At 43.1% G+C, this 10240-nt stretch overlaps 1 protein-coding gene across 1 annotated transcript in view; it reads left to right on the top strand.

The window, feature by feature from the left end:
* The window catches only part of Zswim6 (zinc finger SWIM-type containing 6), a 67255-nt gene extending 57264 nt beyond the window's left edge, over positions 1 to 9991 (top strand). The window contains exons 10-13 of the mRNA XM_004623064.1: positions 2312 to 2469; positions 3097 to 3260; positions 4881 to 4962; positions 7264 to 9991. Of these exons, the coding sequence (XP_004623121.1) occupies positions 2312 to 2469; positions 3097 to 3260; positions 4881 to 4962; positions 7264 to 8126 (1267 nt within the window). The 3' untranslated portion in view covers positions 8127 to 9991. The remainder of the gene's footprint in view (positions 1 to 2311; positions 2470 to 3096; positions 3261 to 4880; positions 4963 to 7263) is intronic.
* The last annotated feature ends 249 nt before the right edge of the window (positions 9992 to 10240 follow it).

Genomic DNA, 10240 nt, shown 5'->3' with positions numbered 1-10240 from the left:
CCTCAGCCCCGCCTCAGCCCCTCCTCAGCCCCTCCTCAGCCCCTCTTCAGCCCCTCTTCCACAGGGACCGTTAGGATACGTTCTCTGCTGCTCACCTCCTCGTGTTCACGTACTTTTCAAGTTCACCTAATAATGGTTTTTATCCAGAATCTGTTCAAGGCGGACTCTTAACTGAGTTTAGGATTTTATTTTAAATCTCATACACAACCTACTAAATTGTAAAGGCTAACAGGGATAATATACCTTCCTTAAAACATCATTTTGTTTTCACCTTTTCATTTCTAAAAAAAAAAAACCCTCCTTTGTTGCTAATGGCAAGTACCTCTATTTTCTTTCTTTCTTTATTTTTGCGGAACTGGGGATTGAACTCGGGCCCTTGCGCTTGCCAGGCAAGCACCTATTCCACTGAGCCATCTCCCCGGCCTGGCAAGTACTTGTACACATCATAGTTAACCATGTAAAAACCAGCCCTGTTTACATCCAGAAGCTCGAGTATCTTGAAGAACAGTAGGACCCTGGAAGAAGCTTGTCCTCAAAGAATCTATATCTGTAATCAGCATAGGATTAAAACTCAAGTCCTTGCCTCTAAACTGCCTGCGTTCCCCATTACCCTAAGTGCAGCTTGACCGATCAGCCTCGCCTGTGTCTGTCGTTCACTGACGGAGATAGCATACTGCGTGTGCCTGCAGACCCGTGTGTCAGGGTTGTATGGCTGCCATCCTTTGGTTGGACATACTTCTTTGGCAACATGAAATCATGGTAAATTGTTAGAGAAATCTTCTAAGTACTCCTGTTTTTAAAGTACCAAATATTAGTATTTTATAAAAGCAACAGTCCCACCAAATTGCTTAGGCCTGCTTAGTTTGTAGTTTAGAGCCTATTTTTGTAATAAATACATCTTATTCCCGTTTTTGGAAGCAGAACTAGAAGTTGCCTTGTGGAGACAGATGCTCTGTACTTATTCTGATCCTAAAAGCTCTACTTATGTGTTAAAGGGAAGGATGTTAATGTTAGGCCACCAGATGCTGTTGCTCCTACCACCGGTAGACTAGAGCGAAGAACCAGCATAGGGCCTCAGCGTGGCTCTGGCTTATGTAATGGTAGCTGGCAGGCAGAGAGCCTGCTTTTCTGAGGAATGCTCAGGATCCATTGACGGTCTGCTGTGCCTGCCTAGTGGCACTTTCTTCTTGGGGGAAACAGCACAGTGCAGGGGAATCAGTTTCTACTACATAGCTACCCCAGCCCCAGGCCTCTGTGGAGGGAGGTAGTGAGCCCACGTGAGCTGCCCTAGGGAGGCTGTAGAAAGGGTCCGCAGCCCTGACCTTCCCATCTTCCCAGGATGGCGACCAGTTCCCTCTCTAGTGGCTCTGGCACCATCTGCCACGACACTTTCGAGTTTTTAAATAAGCTAAGCAGCAGCTTTGTAAAAACCTCTATTTAATTGCCAACCTTTCCAGCGTTTCTGGGGTCATCATCTCTTTATCTGTAGATGAAAGTGGAACAGCAGGTGCACCTAGCTGAGGTCTGAGGCCAGCATCCCCCAAGCCCTTGCTGCCTCTCGGTCTCTGCCTTAGTCCGTAGTCCCTGATAGTATGCGCTTGGGTGAGGGCCAGTGTTTGGATTATTGTAAGAGAATTATTTCTAATCTCTTTGGCACTTAACATTTAGAAGAGCTCCCTAGGCGTGCCCTTTGTTTTTGAAAACTGTTCATTTTGTGTCTTATTAAGATAGATTGAAATTAGAAATCACGCTGAATTTGTACAAAACTTCTCTTTTCTAGGTGAAGGTTATTTACCTGAGCTACCTACTGGTCACTGCTGTCTCGACCTTAAATACCCATCTTTTACTGGTTTTTGTTGATTTTTATTTTTTAATGAGTAATAGGATTCAACAGTAGCAAGCAATCCTCATGACGGGTTTCAAAGTTCTTGAGTGTTAAATATCAGAATTTCCCCAAGCGTTGCAGTTTGTTTTCTTTCTTTTCTTTTGCAGTACCGGGGATTGAACTCAGGACCCTGCGCTTGCCAGGCAAGCGCTTATTCTACTGAGTTATCTCCCCGGGCCCGCGTTGCAGTTTTCTGAGTGATGTTAAATAAAGGAAGTCACTTGGGTTGCAATAATGAGCATTACCAAGATGACTTTGGGCTCCAGGCAGCAGAGGGAACCGCGCCGGTGCTTCCTGAAGCAGGCAGGGTCCTGAGCAGTGGCCTCCAGCGCCTGCCCACTGCTCTGGTTTCTGCCAGCCATTCCTGAGGCCACGGTCACGTACAAGTGCTAACTAATGGCCCCCTTCCTTGTCTTCTTCTTGTAGGTTACTAGTATTGGAATCTACTGCTCCAACGGGAGACCTCACCCGCCCACACCATATTGCGTCAGTCGTTCCCAACCGATACCCCCGTTGGTTCACTTTAAGCCACATCGAGTCCCAGCAGTGTGAGCTGGCATCCACCATGCTAACTGCAGCCAAAGGTACCATGGCGTCCAGAGTCCTTGTGCTTATATGTATGCTTGCTTTCTTAAAAAGCCTCTTTAAAAAAAAAAAAAAAAAATTCTGAACAATAGTATTGATGTCAGGTGAGTTACAAAGGGTCCTTTTCTGGCATCCGAGCGTCGTGTTTTGCTCTGGGATTGCACAGGTGCTCCTCACTTCCACCTGGCAGCCTCCTTATTTACCGCAGCTATTAAACATCCTGCTGGCGGGTTTAGTCTCGCTGCCATGCCAAGCAGAGTAAGTGGTTAGGATTTTAAAAACAGATCAAAAGTTTTGGTTGCTCTTTCTGTCCTTGAAATATTCATTAAGAAGACATAAGGAAAAACTTATAGAGCGAGTAGATTCTGGTCATGTGTATTCTTTATTCAGCGAGGGTGAGCTCAGTGGACCTTCCTGGCAAGCTGAGGCTCATAGCTGTTGCAGTAGCCATGGACCCTTAGTTGTAACAGCTGGGCCATCTGTGGAGACGTCGTGTAACTTGCACTTAAGTTTTGTTTTCTCGGTGTTCCCTCCCACTCCGTGGGGGCAGTGTCATGCGGGCTTATTTATTTTGCTTTGCTTATATTTGATCTGCTTTGCTTCGGGTTTTCCCTTGTTCACCGCAGGAGATGTTCGGAGGCTGGAAACAGTATTAGAATCTATCCAGAAAAACATCCACTCCTCATCACACATTTTCAAGCTTGCCCAGGACGCATTTAAAATTGCAACGCTCATGGACAGTTTGCCGGACATCACACTTCTGAAAGTGTCTCTGGAGCTGGGCCTGCAGGTACATGGCTCCTGGGCGCTCCCGCGGAACGTGACTGCTGATTAGAGGGGCTTCTTAGAACCGGTTGGGCTTGGGTTTAGTGCATGTAAGTGACCCTTCAGAACACAGATCTTAGACTTCAGGAGAGCACTGTTGATTCAGAGTTATGGTCAGCTTTGGTGAAGCGCCTACTGTTGGAGGTATAGGCACAGTACATGTAGAGGCCTTCTTTATGTTTCTCAATTTAAAAGAAATCTAAATTTTAACCTTAGTCTTATTTCTTTTTTGAATGAATGGAGAGGAAGTGTCGCTGTCAAGAGACTGGAGCCCTGATAGGCTGTGCGATTCAGTTGTGAGGGTTAAGTTTTAGAGGATGCGTGGGTCTTTCCAGGGGTGGCATTTGGCAGTTCTGGCTCCCTTTTCATAACCCTAAGAAAATTAGGTAAAACAAGGAGTGACTGGCCCAGAGCCCAGTTTCAGATTTCAGCACGGCAGACTACTAAGAACATTTCCGGTTGGTCCTACAGATAGATGTTTGCTTCTTTATAGTTTTGGAACAGATTATGGTATAAGCCAGGAACTGGAGAGTTTGTTTTTACTTTTCTCATGAAATCAAGTTCTGTTAGCATTTTTAATTTTTATCATCTAAAAAACAATGAAAGACTTTGTTATACTCTAATTACCTAAAGTATGGGGAATAGAGTGCCGTGATTAGATAACTTAATTTAGTTTTCTAGTTATAGGTTCCTTGTAGTGAGTATGTTCCTAAAATTTAAAGAATTACATCATTGGAAACTATATCGCTGTGCTATGCAGTACTGTGTGAGTAGAGGTTATAGGAGATTGCTTTCATTAAACTATAAAATGATAATTTGAAATTTTATACATGTTCTTTTTTTAAAAAAATGAATTCTTGTGATTTGGCTTTTGTTATCATTTGCCTCATCTTAAAAACATGGTGCAGAAAGAAAAATTAATGTTATATGACTGATCAGTGAGATTTACTCCCTGTATCCATCCGTCTTCCCAGTAGTCCCAAGGGCTTTCTGAGGCTTTGGGGTATTGTCACTAGATGTTTTGAATCATAAACAGTGAGCAGAATAGGAAGAGGGTAGGTAAGTTCATCTTGGGACTTTCTATTAAAAAGTAGAAAAACAAAATCAGATTGCTGAGCTTGGCAAGGATGATTCCCTTCACAGGCAGAAATACCAAAAAGTGACAGCCAGAGACTGAAGAAGTTACTGAAATTGTTGTTTTTAAAATACTTCTTTACTGGGGCAAGTTTTTGTTTAAATGGATTCGTAAGAAACATCCCAAATGGAGCCGTGGAATACTAAAGCTGGCTAGAAGAAGAGGCCTGCGTGTGTCCAGGGCTCTGGCTGGTGCTCTGGTTTCTCGCGTGAGAAGAGATTGCACGCTTTGCCCAAGGTGCCCAGCGAGCGCGAGCTCAGTAGTAGACCGTGGGCCGCGCTTTCCTGGGTGGCCCAGGGCCGCCGGGGGCATGTGTACCTCTGTGCTATAAAGTGCGTTTCATCCTCCGGGTTGTAGAGGATCTGCCTCGTGCGTTAGACCTTGGAATTCACTGTTTTCTTTTTCCATAGGCTTAGGATAATCTTGCATGTTGTTTTTCTGCCTTGATAGGTTATGCGAATGACGCTGTCCACCTTAAATTGGCGACGCCGGGAAATGGTGAGGTGGCTGGTGACATGTGCTACTGAAGTGGGTAGGTGACCTCTCCATTTGCCCTGGGGCCTCCTGGTGGGATTTACCCCTGTCATTCACAGGTTTGAAAATGTTGTTGCTCTGTTATCTGGACTTCTCTCTGAGGCCCTGTCCTCTGTCAGTCCCTGCAGGATGTCCTGTCATGTCCCGTCCTGTCCTCCCACCCCCTTAGCCCAGCCCTCATCTACACATTTGCACTCTTTATCTTCTGAACTGTCATGTTTATGGAGCCCCAACTTTTTAAAAATGGGATAAATCTGTGATTAAATTCTTTCTGTTCATCCCGTGTAAAGTACTTATAAAGTTTTTCCTCATCCTCATGAGCATCCAGCAAAGGAATCACAACTTCTGGATGTCATTTGGTAGCCCTTCAGATGAGTGAGAGATTGTCGCTGTCCAGAAGATGAGCCTAGTTGATTACAGACTTCGATTTGTGAGGCCCAGCAGCCTCTTATTCCCCTCTGCCACACTAGGTCAGTACCAAGGAAAATGCCACGATGGAAATCAGTGTGGAGGATCCTCAGAAAGCTAGCGTTGGAGGTCCCATTGGACCCAGCGATTCCCCTCCTGGTATTTTTCCAGAAGAACTGAAAACATCATACCACAGGGATATATCTGCACCCATGTTTATAGCAGCACAATTTGTCATAGGTAAATCTTGGAAACGGCCCAAATGCCCATCACCTGAGGAGTGGATAAAAAGATGTGGTATTTTTGCACAGTGGAGTATTACTCAGCTATTAAAAAAAGACAAACTTTAGGCTTTCATAGGTAAATGGATGCACCTTGAGACCATACTCATAAGTGAAATAAATTAGACCTGCATGTGTAAATATCATATTGTCTCCCTAGTGTAAGAACCTGAAAGAGTAAATAAACCTGAAAGGTACAATGGATACTGTGAGGGGGGAAAAAACCACAAACTGTTCAAAGGGAAGAGACACCTGGGATGAGGGAAAGGAGAAAAGAAAGAAGGAGGGAAGAAGAAACACACACACACACACACACACACACACACACACACACACGATAGCTTGGATAATTGTACTACTGATTTCTGCTGGTCTACTGAAAAGAACAATGAATGCTTAAATTTTTTCTCTCCTTTTAGATTTTTTATGACTTTTTAATCAATTTTATGAGCTTCTATTTGATAATCTGAACAACTAATTTGAAGCCAACATGATGCGTTGTAACAACCATTGTTGAATTCCTGTTATTTTGTTTAGTGAAATTCTGTATCATTTCTAATTTTTTCACTATTTTTTAACTTCTCTTTAAAAATGAAAATTAAAAAAAGTGCACATCACCAACAGGAAGGCAAGGCAAACAAATTAGTGGCTATTTCAGATAAATATTGATGAGACTTGCTTTTCTTTTTTATTTTCTGTTCTTTTTCCTCTTTTCGTCTCTCTCTCTCTCTCTCTCTCTCTCTCTCTCTCTCTCTCTCTCTCTCTTTCTTCTTTCCTTCCTTCCTATTTGCACTGGAAATACATGAACATGCATCTCTTGCCGAGAAGACTGCTTAGACACTGACACAGTCAATCCTGTAAAATCACTCATATTTTTCAGTTTGTTGTTTGGGGAAATGGATACTTAGTCTCAGTAGAGAAATGAGGTTTAAGTCTTACGTTACTGAACACTACAAAGATAACATAAGTTAAAGCCTGCGATACAGTTTTCTCTGTGACTTAGGATCTTCTCTTCATCTCATGCATTTTCAGGATTTTCCTACATAGGGGGCATGTGGGCTTTTTGTACTTAAGATGGTTGAAGGTCTTTTTAGCCATTGACAACACCAAGTCATCTATAGATCCACTTCTATTCTGTTCTTTTTCTCTTGATTGCAAGTAACATTTGCCTCTTCATGTGTCTTACATTATCCTTGTATCATGTGTTCTTTACACTTACACACAAAAACACCACACGCAGACACTGTTTGGGTGAGTGTTGTATTTCTGCCTCACGTTTTCTAGTGGGGAATTCACAGGCAGCCCCTGTGAACTAGCACTCATTAGCAGAAAACCATTGTCTGAAATGGCAAGCAACGCAGAACAAATGCCAGCTGCCACGAGGATTGCTTCTCGTTATGGGAAGTTCATGTTCCTCGCAGGCATTTCCCTCACTAGCAATCCATAATAACCTTATTCTGAAAGGTTGCTCCCCGGCACCTCACCTAACAGGGCTTGCTGGCTAGCTTGTGTCCCGTGGTGGTTAACAATGTAAGCAGTGATTATAAAAGCGGCGGTGAGACCTCTCGCCAGCCTCCGTGTCGGTAACAGCTTGTGTGTGTTCCTTGCAGGTGTTTATGCCCTAGACAGCATCATGCAGAGCTGGTTCACTCTCTTTACTCCCACCGAAGCCACAAGCATCGTTGCAACCACCGTGATGTCCAACAGCACGATCGTCCGCCTCCACCTGGACTGCCACCAGCAGGAGAAGCTGGCCAGCAGTGCCCGGACACTCGCCCTGCAGTGCTCCATGAAGGACCCGCAGAACTGTGCCCTCTCGGCGCTAACCCTTTGTGAAAAGGATCACATAGCTTTTGAGACGGCGTACCAGATCGTCCTGGATACTGCTGCCACCGGCATGAGCTACACGCAGCTCTTCACAATAGCACGGTACATGGAGCACCGCGGGTACCCCATGAGGGCCTATAAGCTGGCCACCCTGGCCCTGACGCACCTCAACCTGAGCTACAATCAGGACACGCACCCTGCCATTAATGACGTTTTGTGGGCCTGTGCACTTAGCCACTCCCTTGGTAAAAACGAGCTGGCAGCTATCATACCTCTGGTGGTCAAGAGCGTCAAGTGTGCCACGGTACTGTCAGACATTCTGCGCAGGTGCACTCTGACCACGCCGGGCATGGTGGGACTTCACGGCAGGAGGAACTCGGGCAAGCTCATGTCCCTGGACAAAGCCCCTTTGAGGCAACTCCTGGATGCCACCATCGGCGCCTACATCAACACAACGCACTCGCGACTCACGCACATCAGTCCTCGGCACTACAGTGAGTTTATAGAGTTCCTCAGCAAGGCCCGAGAGACCTTCCTCATGGCACATGACGGGCACATTCAGTTTACACAGTTTATCGATAACCTGAAACAAATCTACAAAGGCAAAAAGAAACTGATGATGTTGGTGCGGGAGAGGTTTGGTTGATAGAACTCGAACGAGTGGGGCGAGGGGAGGGGACGGGAGGGATGGTTTGTTTTTACTTGAGCCTGCCTTTGTACCCTTTTTAACTTAAAGAACAGAGCCACACCGGTATTATATGTGTATAGTTATATTGCGTTTGCAGACTAAACTGTCATGTTGTGAAAGTTTGTGTGTTTAAGTTTTTCCCTTTTTCTTTATTTTTTAAATTCTTTTTTTGTTTGTTTGTTTTTATTGGTTTTGTATGAGAGAGGTTAAAAAAGTTTGGTTTACACTGAGTATATGTTGTCAAGTGGCGAAAGTCCACATCGCTCTCCTGTTTTCTGTATACGTTCACAGCCTCAAAAAAAAAAAAAAAAAAATAATTGAAATGGCTTTAAAAACCAAACAAAAACACCTCCATCCTGTGATAAGTACCTCGAATGGATTCAGCTTTACTCCTTTGTAACTCATCTTTACATTTGCAGCGTATTTAAACCAACCAACAACACGAGATACCAGTAGTGAAAGGCTGACCCACGTGGCTTTGCAGTGCTGTCCATCCAGAAGCATGGCACACGACGCTTGTGCATGTGGAAACTTAGCGACTGTCAACATACATTCTCAGGGATTTATCCAAAAAAATTAAAAAAAAGAATGAGAGCATTTATTGTACTGTATATATATTATAGTATATGTCTGAATATTGAAAATATAACATTAACTAATTTATAAAAATATTCTATGTAATGCAAAATACTTGAAGCTGCAGTAGCTTGGTTTTAAACAAAAACAACAACAACAAAAAAAAAAAACAACTGAGAGAAAACCGACCAGAAGGACTAAGAGCGCGCCTTGCTTCAGGGTTGGCTCGGGTGGTGAACTTCATGTTGGGCATCTGGCAGAGCCGCCTTCGGATTGCATGGTTGGACTGAGCGCTATTGGGAAGAATTCTATATGTATATATATGTATACACCTTATGTATACGTATATATATGTATACACACAGACACACCACCACCAACAACCACTACACCACACATGCTCGTAGCAGGCACTAGAGCAAAGAAGGACAACAGAACACAGCCAGAGCAGCAAGCCTTAGCATTAAGAATATTCAGTATGCCGGAACTGGGGTTCGTGCCTCCTAGCCTAGGAAACTTAAAAGAAATCTCCTTTTGACACAAAACACAAAATGTTTTCCAAAACGATTGACATGATACATGACGCCTTTGCAGTGAGCTAATAATAAGCTAACGTTTGTGCACAAATAACATTATATATATTATATATCTATTCTGCATAGGTATTTTGACTTTGTGCAGGACAGAAAGTTGTGTAGGTATGACTGTTCTACTTTTCAGTTTTCTTTTCTTTTTTTCTTAAGATATATTTTATTTTCTCTAGAATTACTCAAACAAAAGCAGCCTTCTATCTTGCCTTGTCTTAATGCTTTAAAATAACCAAACTGGAGATCTAACTACCAAACTGTTCATTATATTATTAAAATACCAACTTTGGTTACAGTAGAGTGTCTTTTCTTTAGCTGATGGTTCTGTAACCTTGTGCTTTTTAAAGCAATGTTTATGTTTTGGTGCAAAAGTTGTCCAGTGTCTCTTGTTCCCTTCATTAGAGAACATGCTAGAAAGTATGTTTGTAGGTAATTTTTGTTTAGGACTCTTTCATGCGCTCCATTTTATTTATTATAATAGGTAAAAAGAAAAAAAAAAGGTTGTACTTCATCACCCATGTAAACATGCTCATGAAGTTGAAAGTAATTAAGATTTGATACACTGATATCAATTTATTTATGTAACTAAATCACTGTTTTATAAACTTGTTAATGATCAACAATTTTTGTTTTGATTAAAATTAGTTTTTTGAAAGTTGATTCTGCGTCCTTTATGATCTATCTCTTACTATACCTGGGTCTGTTGATGACACTGTTTAATAGATCTATTGTCCTGCTTTCTGGGCCCTGTTCGAGGCCCTGGAGGTACGCTAGAGAGCAAAGCTATCCTCCGGAGGTCACTGCTTAGTGGAGAAGCCTGATGTGGATCAGATAGACCCCAGGATAGAACACGAGGCAGAGTAGCTTGATTTTTTTTCAGTCTGTACATTTGGTCATCCCTCTCTAAAT

This window comes from Octodon degus, unplaced genomic scaffold (assembly GCF_000260255.1).
Source record: "Octodon degus isolate 3935 unplaced genomic scaffold, OctDeg1.0 scaffold00001, whole genome shotgun sequence".
Lineage (NCBI taxonomy): Eukaryota > Metazoa > Chordata > Mammalia > Rodentia > Octodontidae > Octodon > Octodon degus.
Note: the sequence above shows the minus strand (reverse complement) of the source record. Positions and strands in the feature narration are given on the sequence as shown.